At 49.5% G+C, this 13,296-nt stretch overlaps 1 protein-coding gene across 33 annotated transcripts in view; it reads right to left on the bottom strand.

Annotated features, from left to right (window-relative positions):
• LRRFIP1 (LRR binding FLII interacting protein 1) overlaps positions 1-10,035 on the bottom strand; it is a 131,136-nt gene extending 121,101 nt beyond the window's left edge. For 32 of the 33 annotated variants that reach the window (XM_081050589.1, XM_081050592.1, XM_081050610.1 and 29 more), the window contains exon 1: positions 9,876-10,027. In XM_081050589.1, the coding sequence (XP_080906715.1) occupies positions 9,876-9,965 (90 nt within the window). In that variant the 5' untranslated portion in view covers positions 9,966-10,027. Of the gene's footprint in view, positions 1-9,875 lie in introns of all 33 variants that reach the window. The other variant, XM_081050595.1, reaches the window with a different exon arrangement.
• Positions 10,036-13,296: the final 3,261 nt, after the last annotated feature.

The following is a 13,296-nucleotide window of genomic DNA, read 5'->3' as shown; positions in this document are numbered from 1 at the left end:
GGTGTGCACATGCTCTAGAAACCTGCCCCCAGGGTCTACACTAAACACACACAATACGCACCCGCGTGTAGTGCTTTGGCTCTGAGCTCATTTCGCCAGCGCCAAGGCCCGTTCATGTCCCTTCACGCACAGGAGATGGTCTTGCCTTTATTTTTCTCACATCTGCTCTGCATGCAGACGGCTCTCTTTTCTCTCCCCTCGCCCCTCACCTCTCATCTCAGCCCTCACTGATGAGGGAGCGCGTCACCCCTGTCCCTAGGGCACATCCTGACCGGCCAAGCAGTACCTCCGTCCCCTGGAGATGGACACACCACCAGCGGCAGAGGACCACCGCCACTGAGTGAGAACCTCCAGGCAGCCTGCCCGCTCTTCCGGGCACCCCTCCTGACTATGACCCCCCCAATAGTATTCCTACTTCACAGACAGGGGGAAGGAGACTTAACGTGCCTGTGGGCACATAACTTAAAAAGGCTGGCCGAACTCTCTCCACCAACCTGCACATTTTTCCCATGAGGGTCCGTTCTGGCCTGCCACCTGTGTCACCAGTAGTTCAGTCCTGCCTCCCTGTGTCACCATTTCGCTCCTCTTGTATACCAGATCACAAGTCGCAGACAGCCCCAGGGGACTCAGTAACGATTCCGCATAATAGAACTCGCCTGGCTTACAACATATTGCAAGAAAGAATCACTCATTGCTCTCAAGCTGTGCTGTGCAATAGGTGGGGGACCACTAGCCACAGGTGGCTACTTCAATGTAAATGAATTACGATCGTATAACATTTCAAATGCAGTTCCTCAGTTGCACCCGCCACAAGTAAGATGCTCAGTAGCGACGCAGGGCCAGTGGCTGCCACGACACACAGCACAGAAGTAGAACGCTTCCCTTATCACGCACGGGAAGTCCCACCGGCCAGCATGGCTCCAAGTGATTTAAACATGCATCGTGGGCAATACAGCAGTATCTTAGGGCCTCGGGTGGAGTCACGTTAGCTGTGCAGTCTACGTGGAAATCCCATCGCTCTGAGCATCAGCCTGGAAAACTCCACATCTTCCCCTAAGCTGGAGGGGTGTCATGAAAGGTAAAAAGCAAAACTAAAGGGAAGCAAGGATACGGGTGGGAAAATGGATAAACTTATGTGACAGAGGTTAAAAACATGAACAACTTTAGATCTCCTCGTCTCTTGATGTTTAAATATTATCATGACCACTGTGATTTTTCATTCACTCCCGGGAGCCAAAGAGTGGGTGGAAACATGGTAACATAATGCGCAGTGAGGGCCCTGACCAGTTCTGGCTCTTACATACTTGCTGATCCGGGAGTTTACCCATTGCCAAGATCATATCACATTCTGCCTACCTAAACTCTCCAGGCATTTGATATTTGTTTGATAGAGAGTAGGTCTCAGCTCTTAGAGGATTTTCCAAACAAATGAATGAATAGGCTTGATGCCTGAGCTATGAAAAGCTTATTTTTTATAACTCCCTTTGTTTGCTCACTTAATTTGACATTTTATTCCCCTCTCAGAAGAGTATACTAGTCCCCTTGTTAGAGCTGTGTGGACATTATTGCTTAACTATGCTTCTCTGGTATAAAGCTCAGAGTAATTTTCAACGTTTTCTCAATCTCTACCACCCCCTTAACAAAAACAAAAACAAACAAACAAGTCTGTATAGGCACCAAATTAGAGAAGTTTGGCTTGTTAGCATCAAGCAACATTTCCTTCCAACACTGACACCATGGTCAAGGACACTAGACCTGGGTTCAGACCCAGGCTGTGTGCCTGGGACCCAAGGATCTACTCCTTAATGTCTGGTGACAACACTTCAGCCACCCCTGGCACCCCCAGAGGTGTCCTGGTCACACCTGTGGCGTTTCCCCTCGGCGACTTTGCTCACATGGTTCTCAGATTTTTAGTGCCTCATTTTGGTATCTGAACGAGTAGCCAAGGATCACCACACATCTTGGAAAGGCTCCAAGATGAAAGACAGAGACTATAACAGGCACAGGGCAAAAAGAAACCGGCCATAATGCAAGGAAGAAAAGAAAAGTTCAGGGGGAAAAAAGAAATATCCTCAGAATGACAAGAAAAGGCACTGAATTAGTGAATCAAAAAGATGCTATAAAAAAGGAATGAACAACAACAACAACAAAACCCTTAGAAATTAAACACAGAACAGATAAGTTTAGTAGAAGGTGTGGTAGGTAAAGCTGGGTGATCTCCTTTATCACCAAAAGACAAAAAGTTGTAAGATGAGAACGAAAAGGAAGTTATCCCCAACAGGAGTTCCTAGGAGTAAAAGAGAACAGAGAAAATGGTGGGGAGGGGAAAAAATTCAGAAAGTTTCCCAGAATTTTTGGACACATGTTTTCAGATCGAATGAACCTCAAGCTTCTGGAGAGAAAAAGCAGATATTATATTATACAAGATGATGAAAATACACAAGGCATCAAAATTCTGAAAGCAATCCTGAAAGCGAGAACAAAGTGGGGAAAAAATGCCTTAAAATTGTGGTAGAAGACAGTTTTTAATCGTACTTTTTTGGTATTTATTAGGGTTTTTTTTTTTGAATAGGTAATATGGTCACATGGTTCAACTATCAAGAGTATGAAAAGTCATACTTGAGGAATCTGCTTCCTCTGCTGCCCACACACTCCCTTTACAATGTTCCGCTGCCTGTTTCTTTATGCAAATGCGGGCACATTACAGCCTTCCTCACAGGGACAGCAAGCTGTTTTCACTTTTTGCACATCGATTTTTTTCAGCTAACAATGCATGCTAGAAATCATTTCAAAGAATACATAGAAATCTTTGCCATTCTGTGGAAAACTATTTTTAACCTAGAACTCTAAACTCCACCAAGCCATCAATTCAGTATGACGGTAGAATAAAGACGCTTTCAGAAATGCAAACACTCGGAAGAGGCATTCTCTCAGAAAGGTACTGAAGAATGTGTTGAAGCAAAATGAGATAATAATTCATGAAAGAAGACAATACAGAATCCAGCAAGCAGGGGTCCAACAATGACGACAAGTGGCAAAAGGAATTCTCAGAACGGTGGCAAAGGGGTTGACAGCTACAGCAAACCCCGAGGGCACCCAGAGCAGACTGGATCTAGAGGGCAGAGGTCACCAGGGCTCCATTTCCAGGAGGCAATAACAGGGAATTGATAGATGATCTGGTTTACTTAATCCCCTAGTTTATAGTATTGTGAAGGGTTCTTTTGAAACGTTTGTAAAGAATTAGGTGTGATAGATGTGTAGACAAAAGAGCAGTTGAGGAAAAGGAAATAATTAACTCCAGGAAAAAGAGACGCGCCCACCACTGCTACCTGGCTCTGTAGCTGACACGGAGGGCTTTGTCATCATCACACTGGCATTTACTGAGCACCCACTATGTGCCAGGCATCGTTCTGAGGGCTTTTCATGAAGCATCTCTTTTACCCTACAGGCAGTGTGAGACGCGTCCTCTCAAGTTTTCCCGTCTTACACATGGGGAAACTGAGGTACAAAGTGGTTAAGTAACTTGCTCTAGGTCATGGAATAAGTGACAGAGTCAGGATTTGAACCCAGGAAATCTGACTCTAGCAGCTGTACCCTTTCCAGTCTGTTGTTCTGCCTGTAATTCTTTGTTTTACCTAGAATGACAATGTCACTATGGGGTGAAGATGAGGAGAAAGACCAGTGGGGAGAGGGCCTGAGCTGGACCCACGATGAACAAGTCCTCCTCCTCCAAACTAGGAGCCAGCAGAGAGCATCTGAAGTTGAAAAATCAATAAACAGGGCAGGCGCATAGTCCTCATAGACCTGGAGAGAATCACCAGATCACGCAGGGTCCCGTAAGGCCATCCAACACTTGGCTCTTACCGAGTGATACGAGAAGCCCTGGAGAGTTTTAATCAGAGAAGTGACATGATCTGACATAGTTTAAAAGGCTCACCCAGCTGCTGAGTGGAGAATGGCCTGAGAATATGGGACAAGGGTAAAAACACGCATTCCTTCAATTAAATAAAAATTAGTTTTTAAAAGATGAGAGAATGAAAAAACAAAAAAAGACAAGCGACATACCATGTTTCCCCCAAAATAAGACCTAGCCGGACCATCAGCTCTAATGCGTCTTTTGCAGCAAAAATTAATATAAGACCCGGTCTTATTTTAATATAACATAAGACCAGGTCATATAATATAATACAACATAACATAATATTCTGGATACAATATAATATACTGGATATAATATACCAGATATAATATAATACCGAGTCTTATATCAATTTTTGCTCCAAAAGACGCATTAGAGCTGATGTTCCAGCTAGGTCTTATTTTTGGGGAAACATGGTAGTAAGGCAGACAAGAAAATCAAACTCTTCCACGAAATGTTATACATGATGGCTCTGAGGTCAGCTGGGGACAACAGTCCCAGAGATGGGAAGCAAGTTGGCTTGACTGTAGGACAATGACTGGAGCAGGGCCTTGGTTGGAGCCAAATACCTGATCTGGGAAGTAGCCTGGATGGTGAACTGGCACCTCGTAGTTACAAGATGACCTTGGGTAAGTCACTTAGCATCTGCAAGCCCGTTTCTCTTAGTCAAACACAGATACACGCAACTCCTCGGATGGACTTAATACAGCTGTGGGAGTGAAGTTTCTGGGAGAGAGCCCCTGGCATACTGTCAGACTTAAGTGCAGCCTCAGTTCCCATCTCCCCCCGTTCCAATCCGGTACCCTCACCACGCTTCTGGGCGACGGGCTCAGCCGGAATCCAGGTTCCCTGATTTCCATCCTACCGCGCAGCCTCTTCCTGTCATCCACATACAAACCACAGCCCTAACCACAAAACCAGTGAATCACAGGTTCACTCAGAAAAGGGAGAGGGGACAGCTGGCTCTGTGGTAGAAATAGCTGTGGGTGGGGCTCCAGCCATCAATGGCCAGTGGGACTGTCCACAGCTGAGTGGGTGATTCCATCTCCAACCAGAAACATCTTGTTGGAAATCACGGAAACACCCAAGGTCACGGGCGCAGTGTTTGCAATTTCCCCTGACAGCCCAGAGGGTGATAAAAGTCTGCCTGGAATGCTTGTCCTGCCACATTCCTGATGCTCATTGATGACATACGGAGCTGTGTGTGAGTCTGGGGGAGATCAGCGAGGGAAGGACCTGAGTCCCTGCTGGGCGCTGTGTTAGGAGGCGGGCAGGACAGTGCCTCCTGTGAGCAGTCACTCTGAGCAGTGCCAGCGGTGAACGCCCTGCCCTCTTCCCACTGCCCCCGGCACAAACCACTGGCAACACTGGATGACATCACCCAGTCAGTGGCCAGCCTCAGAAAAGCAAATTCATCCGGAAGAAAGGGCATAAAAGTAACAGTTGAAATGAACTGAAATGGGCTGTAGCAAGAAGACCATGTTCAGGGAAATGCATGCTGTGTGTCATCTCACCAGAGGGCGGGGGACGGCCCCAGGACACTAGGAGTGTGTGTCCTGCGCCAGGCTCACTCCTGGACTGCACGTCAGAGGAGCTGATTGGCTGAGAGAGAGCCACAGGAAGGTGGAGGGGAGGGCCCAAACTGGACCATGCTTGGGGGGCCCTTCCGAAACAGAACTTGTGTGCCCCAGCCTCTACTTAGCCCTCGGATGGTCTTGAGCTTAAGGAGAAGAGACACAGTCCCTCAAGACAGGCTGACCTATGAGGGCTCTTTGGGAAGGACAGAGGGAAAGAGACAGCAAAATGAAAGGGGAACTCAGGATTAGAATGTCCTATGTTTATGGGACTCCCCAGAATGAGGCCTTGAGGTTGTCCTGAGTTGGGGTCCCCAGAAGCAGAGCCTGAGGCAGGGATTTGGATGTGAATGATGGGGAGTGGCGCCAGCAGGAAGAGAGTGAGGGAGCCAGAGAGGAGGTGACCTCAGCTAGAGTTGGCCCTCAGCTGACCCCACGGAGGTGGCAGGTGGTGTGAACTGCAGCACCGAGCTGGCTCCACTATGAGGCAAAGGAACAGGGCTTTTGGAATCCTCCTCCCCTCCCCCGCTCCCCTGTCGTCAGAGCAGCATGAGGACCGGCCAACAGGGGGGATCTGGGCACCGCATGGGACCCTGTGGGGATCGCATGGGACCCTGTGGGGATCGTGTGCCCAGAGGACATTGTCGCAGTGGGGCCATCGTGGAGAGGAAGCTATGGGAACAGACAGTGGGAGGTGCATAGGGTGAGGAAGGCACATGGACCTGGCTCCTGTGGCCACTCGGGATGAGGAGGTCACAGCAGCATCTAAAGGACGTGCAAGGCAGCCTGCACGGTATCACTTTTTTTTTGTATCTGGAAAGGCGTTCTCCATTTTGAGAGGAATACTTTGAATTGCCTGTCGTGAGAGCATTATTTTACTCAGTGGCAGAGTGCTGACGGAGAGATGTGGGGTGCTACCAAAAACCATTAGCAGAAAGTTAACGGAGGTAGGAGAGAAAAACCTATCTGCCTTCAGAACAGCTCTGCCCCATGTGAGAAACACTGCTCACGCCTTCCGTGGCCATGGGCTCTCAAAGTGCTTCCTGGACTTTCGTCCTGACAACGTCTCACCCGAATTCCACCTCAGACAAGAGTGAAAAACAAGCTACTCATGCTAATACACCTACAGTGTTTTAAATCTGCAACTCCATTTACTACAAGCTTGCCCTAGTTAAACCACACTGGAACTGCACAGAGACCGCATTTCCCCCAAAATAAGACCTAACCGGAAAATAAGCCCTAGCATGGTTTTTCAGGAGGACATCCCCTGAACATAAGCCCTAATGCGTCTTTTGGAGCAAAACTTAATATAATAAGGACCCGGTCTCATTTTCAGGGAAACATGGTAGAAAATTTATACTGTTTTGCTCTCCTACCCAGGGAATCCGAGCCCTGTGCAGGAAGAGCGGAGCCCCGCATCAGGCCCCTGCAAACCCCTCTCCTCCTGCCAATCTGGGCTCCTGCAGAACTCGGCCTGACCTCCCTGGCTGGTCAGTGACCAGTTCCACCTGGAATTCTCCACTCAGCATCAAGCGCTCATTCCCGGATGCCCGACCCACATCCACACAACCCACCACTGTCTTCAGTGCTCCCCAGGTTTCATTCAGGCCCCCACCCCCCTCAAATGCTTCAGATCAGTAGACTCCCCCAGTTCCAAGGCGGGCGTGACTTGTCACAGGATAGGACCCCCCTGCTCCCTTGCCACAGGGACTGGTGTGGGCCCCTGAATCACCTGTCCTGGTCCCAGGAGCTCAGGAGCAGCCCAGGTGACACGTGGAGGTTTGTCAGGGAAGGTGCTCTCAGGAGAGAGATAGGTGTGGGCTCACGAGGGGCAGCCTGGGAACGCTGCAGCCAGTCTGCCAGAAGCAAGCCACCCTGAGGATGAGGCCTCCTGCAGAGGACAGCCCAGCAGAGCCAGCTGCAGGGCTGCTATGGAGAAGAGGTGCCAGCGACGCCGGTGGGGCATGCACACTGGAGCCAGTCGGGGTCGGGGTTTCTGCCACTTCCTCCAGGATGCCCCCTCTGATTGCCTCGACAGTACCATCATCAAGTTGTAACTTTCATTTCCAAACCTCCAGAACACACTACCCATGAAATTTATATATCCTCTCTCTTCCCGTCTTCTGTTATTGTCATTGATCTGTAGGCTCATACCCCTTTTGGCCTCAACTCCTCAAGGGCAGACCCTCCTCGGGTATCTGCTGAATCAATAAGCAAAATAAGAAAGTACCGAACTTAAGACAATTCTGTTCATTTTTATAAGAACTCACAAGAATGCAATGGTGAATATTTGCCATTTGAATAGTGATTCTAATTTTCACAGTTGGGAAATGTAATTCAATGTGTGGTAAAGCATACGACACCGGACCTGCTCCCTCCAACACTGTCAATATGTGCCTCTCAGCAAATGGAACAACCAAATCTGCACTTGGCTTTATGGTGCAGACGTACGTGTGGCTGGTTCTCGGTTTCCCTACTTACTCACTTCATGTATGTACTCACTTTGTTTAATTCCAACAGCCAAGGGGATTTCACGTTCCCCATTTAGAAGTGAGAAAATGGAGACTGAGTGTATTGAATACCTCACTTCCCTGGGATGGCACAGCCCATGAGGAGCTGCGTCATTTCAAAGCCCAGGTCTGAGCCCAAGTCTGCATTTGTCACCTCCAGTTGTGTCTCCCTGGCTGATGGGCAGGGCCGTGGCTTCCTGTTACACAGGACCTCAGGCTGCCAACCCAGGGGGCACCCCCTAGCCTTTCTTTTCAATCTAATTTTTATAAAACCCAGCAGATCTGAGGTAGACTTGGGGACCTCTCATTCTTCTCATTCCTTTGTCCCCAAACCATCGACGAACAGATGAGGCCCGTGGGTCATCGGTCATCTCTGGCCTCCCACTGGTCTTATGGCTGAATGCAGACATAAATGCCTGTCTTCAAAGGGGGGTTACATTCAAGCTACTACACTTAGCAAATGTCTATATTTAGCCAGTGTACTTGAAGTACCTTGCACTTTTTACATTTTTTTAATATTAATGAATGTAGCAGACCCTGAGGAGTACCCACAAGGTACCTGGCTCTGTGTTGAGCTCTGGGGATACAAAAGTGAGTAAGACATTGCCTGCCTGGGTGTCACCTTCTGTAGGGGGACAGACAAATAGTAACGCTGAGGCCATTTGACTACCACAGCAGGTGTAGGGGGCAGGACCTGAGGAACCCAGGAGAGGCAGGGAGGCTCTGCCTGGGTGATGCAGGCCTCACAGGGGACACAAATCTACCTTGGGCTTTAAGGGATAAATAGGAGTTTGCCCGAAAAGCCCTTTTCCTTCTCACACAGACAAAAACAAAAGTCTTCATTCATTTGTTCACCAAATACCGATTGACAGTCCTATGTCCATAAAAGCAAACTGGGGTATTTAAATTGGAAACACCTGAGAACTGGTTCTAGCCGAGTCCACGAACAGCTGACTGAGGCCACCCACTCCACAGCCTAATGCCTGGAAGTTTTTCCACGTGAGAACAGCGACCTGCGGACTGACTCACAGCCCAGCGCCTGGAAAGGGTGCAGAGGAGGTTTGCACTGCATCTGCGCGTGCCTTTTTCACAGTTAGCACGCGTGCGCACACACGGTGCACAATTTAGAAGGTACAAGAGGGTGTACCCCGAAACCTCAGGCTCCCTTTGTCCACCCCAGGCCCAAGGAGCGGCTCCCCTTCCCCAGGGAGCTGCCGCTGCCACCCGCTGTGCGCCTTTCGGGATGTCACGGGTTTGTTCAACCTCCAGGTCGATTCCTTGCGGGAGAAGCGGCACGTGGACGAGGGACACGCACCCCGTGCTCCCTTAATCTAAGGCGCGGAGAGTTCCTCGCCGGCCCCGCCGCGGTAAACTGCTCGGGAAACTTGGATGGAACCCTCAGTGTGCCTGGGCCCGTTTTCAGGCCCGGTCCCGAAACAACAGTCGCAGGGACCCCAAGTTCGTGCCCAAGCTGCAGCCTGCGTGACAATCCACGACAAATGGTCACCGACAGGGGCCGGGCCGTTTCGCCAGGACCATGTGGCCTCTGGGGACGTCCGCGAGCCTCGGGGGTCGGGCCTGCCGCACCCCCCACTGCGGCACGACAAAGCGGGGCGCTCGCGCCTAGCGGCCCGGCCACCTGGCGCCAGGGGGGCAGCGCGGGGGGGTCCGGGGACAGGGGTGCGGCCGGGGTCGCGGGCTCGGCCCGGGGGCGGAGGACCGGCGCCCGGCCCCCCGGCGCCCCCCCCGGCGCCCCCCCCGGGCCCGCCCCCGCCCCCGCCCCCGCCCCCGCCCCCGCCCCGCGGACGGACAGACTGACGGGCGCCTGACAGCGGCCGCGGCCCCCGAGCAGAACGGGCCGCCCACGCTCACCTCGCGCGCGATCTGGTTCAGCGCGTCGTCCTCCGCCGTCAGCCGCTCCCGGTTGGGGAGCCGCTTGCGCCCCGCGCCCTGGGTGCCCATGTCCGTCGGCCGCGCCGCCCGCGCCGCCCGCGCCCCCGCCGCCCCGGCCGGGCCTCTGCGCCCCTCCCTCCGCCGCGGCGTCATGGCGTCAGCGGGCGCGGGCCGGGGACGCGGGACGCAGGGCGGGGGGCGCGGGGACACGCCGGGGGCCGCGAGCCTGGGGCCTGATGGCTGCGGTCGGGGGCGCGGGCACGCGGAGGGGACGCGGCGGGGACACGCCGGCGGGTCGGGACGAGGGACCCAGATGCTTGGGGCGCCAGTGTCAGGGTCGGCGGGGTCGGGGGCCCCGGAGGGTGAACCCCTCCTCTCCTCCCGCCCCCGCGTCAACCCGGGAACCACCCGCCCGAGGCCACGAGCGCCGGCGGAGCAGGGACCTCGCGGGGCCGTGGAGGGCTGGCGCTGACTGGGTTTCGGAGGGGTTTGCGCGGAGGGTGGGTGGGGGACCCGGTTCAGACCTGCGCCTGAATGAGTCCGAGTCCTGCTTGGGGGTGTCACAGATGCGGTGACCGCTGGGCTCTGGGGTCAGGACCAGGGGCGCTGAGATCTGTCTCCCCGCTCCCAGGCCCTGTGACCTTGGCCGGCCTCCGGAGTCTTACGCTGCAGTAAGAATCCCGTCTTCTTCTCAACATGCATGTGCTCTGCGAGTTGTCACTTCACTCCTGTGTCCCCAGCTTCTAGGAAGAGGCCTGACATACAGCTGCTCTCAATAAACAGTTGTTGAAAAAGAAGTGAATTTGTCAGAGCTTTATCGTCCACACTCTAAAGGTGGATTTAAAAATAACTTGGAGAATCAGGTAAGGTTTGCAAAGCCGTCGTCTTCCTGTCCATTGGGGCACAGGAAATACATACTAGAACTTCCATGAATACGTATTTTAAGTTAAAACTAAGAATGTTATATGTCAAATATCTATACATAACCTCATGTGCTCTGTCACAATGGTGCCTGAGGGCCAGCAGTGACATTCTCTCTCATTACATCGTTTTCAGAAATTTTTGATGTATTTGCAAGAACCAGAGGAAATGGATTTGTGGATTATAGAACCTAGTTTTAATTAAAACTCAAAGAGTAGACAAATGGCTTCAAAGGATTCAAAAGATTCTCAAGAAGGTAATTCCCCCATGCTACAAACAGACAAGAAAACGAGAGGTGTTTCTTCAAGGAGAAGCATTTATGTCATTGACCTCAAGATAAGGTTATTAGATATGAGGAGAACAATTAATCACCAAAAACAGTTTGAAACATGAATTCACATGGCCTATCGTTAATGATTGATCTCATTTTAAATGGATTTGTGCCGTGATATATTAACTGATGATTGACAGAGTGTAACAATTTATACATAAATAAATATACACATATTCAGGGGCTATTTGAGTCCCCGATTGAGTCCATAGTAAAATAAATACATAAATAAAAATAAAGTGATTCTTAAATTTGTGGGTATTGTAAACTTGAGAGTCTGGTGAAAGCTGGATTCCTTTTCCCCCTGAAAAAGGGAGGGCACATGAACAGGACATTTGAGTACAATTTTAAAGGGTGATACTTTGAAATCCATCTGTGGGCCATCTGACTCCCATTCTGTACTGTCCCCATTTGAGCCTTTCTACCTCCTAAAGCCAGGATAATCTTCCAAATACACTTTGGTAATGCCACACACTTCAAACTGCAGAATGGCTCCATAATGGCGATTGCAGCACTTCTGGAGAGCCCCAAGAGGTATGAAACGAAATATGTCATTGGTAATTTGTGACTCGTGATAGTTAAAATGTTGGATAGTTTGTTGCTGAAAGTGTATTACCATAATAATTTCATCCTCACTGAGTGTTACCCAATGGCAGGAATTTGGCATAAATGAAGTGTGTTGGTAGGAGGATATCTCACTCAGGGGAATGACATGCCATGTGTGTCTCGGGAGAAAAGCTGAGGGTGGCTGTGCTGCAGACAATGCCAGCTCCTTAGCCAACCCCTTTGAGCAGCTCCCTCAGAATAGCATTCTTGAGACCAGGGACGAAGATTCTCTTTTCATCCCCCAAAGAGCCTTGTTCAGGGTTACGGACCCATGGGGTTTAGAAAATGTATGTGGCTTGACTGAATAGAGTCTTTTCATAAGGTGCTATATAAAATAGGATGTGAAAACCAATTTTCTTTCTATTTATGGAAGGGAAATGCTACAAAAACATATTGACGAGCAACGGAATCAGTTTTTTCATAGCATGGAATTAATAACTAGTAATTCAATTGGTTTTAAAAATAGGTGACAGAGGACTTTTAGCGTCTAGCAATGGAGATGAAACCCATCAAAGTAAACTTCCCACCAATAACAATCATAAACCTCAAACAAAGTATTAAAAATAGCCATTGACAGGCACTGGAGAGGAATCAAAAGCAGATGGAGGCTAGGGTGGATATAACCTTTGAATGAAGACATCTACTTCCTCAGAGGACATTCTCCAGTCTCCCAGGTGTACTGGGAATCGAATGCAAGACTTATTGAACTGAGGAGTTGGGCGTTAGGGTTTGGGACTATAAGTACGTTTGGAAATTTAGTGAGGAAATCCAGAAAAGGGCGATACATAGAGAGTTGAGCCTTTGCCTACTAACTTATGCAGAATCCATCGCTGAGTCCTGAACGATGCACATGTGGGGGCGAGATTCCAAGAAATCCAGAAGAAAGCAACAACTGGAAGCCTGAAAGAGTCGAGCAGAGATCCAACAGCTGCCTAATGCTGAGGAGCTAAAGTTAGGAGTACAAGTTCTACTAAGTTAGAGGGTCTTGGCTAACACCTTAGCCAAGGTGTTAACCTCCCTGCTGGAACCAAATTCAAAAGTCTTCAAAAGAAAACAATAGAATCCAGAATCTTTGAAATGTATTTCCCCCTACGTCCAGTATACAATAAAGAATTACTAGACATAAGAAGAATCAAGAAAAGGAGACTCATAGACAAGAGGAAAAATAATCATTTGGGAAAGATTCATAGATGACCTAGTTGTTGAAATTAGCAGACAAGTAGTATAAAATAACGGTGAGAAAGATGGACATAATGGCTGAAGACAGGGAATTTTAGGAAAGATGTGGGGAACCCTAAAATGAACCAAATAGAAATTTAGAACTGAAAAATACAATATTTGTAATTAAACATTCATTGACTAGTATTAACAATAGATTGGATAATGTAGAGGAAAGATCAGTGATTTTGAGGAATGGTTAATAAAATTACCCAAACTGAAGGACAAAAAAAGAAAAAACATTAAAAAAAAAAAAAAAGACTAGGGTCCAGTCTATCATAGTGGTCACCTGAGTTTGACAAAGACACCAAGATAATTTGTGGG

Source organism: Rhinolophus hipposideros, assembly GCF_964194185.1.
Source record: "Rhinolophus hipposideros genome assembly, chromosome: 6".
Taxonomy (NCBI): Eukaryota; Metazoa; Chordata; class Mammalia; order Chiroptera; family Rhinolophidae; genus Rhinolophus; species Rhinolophus hipposideros.
This window is presented reverse-complemented; position numbering and strand designations above follow the sequence as displayed.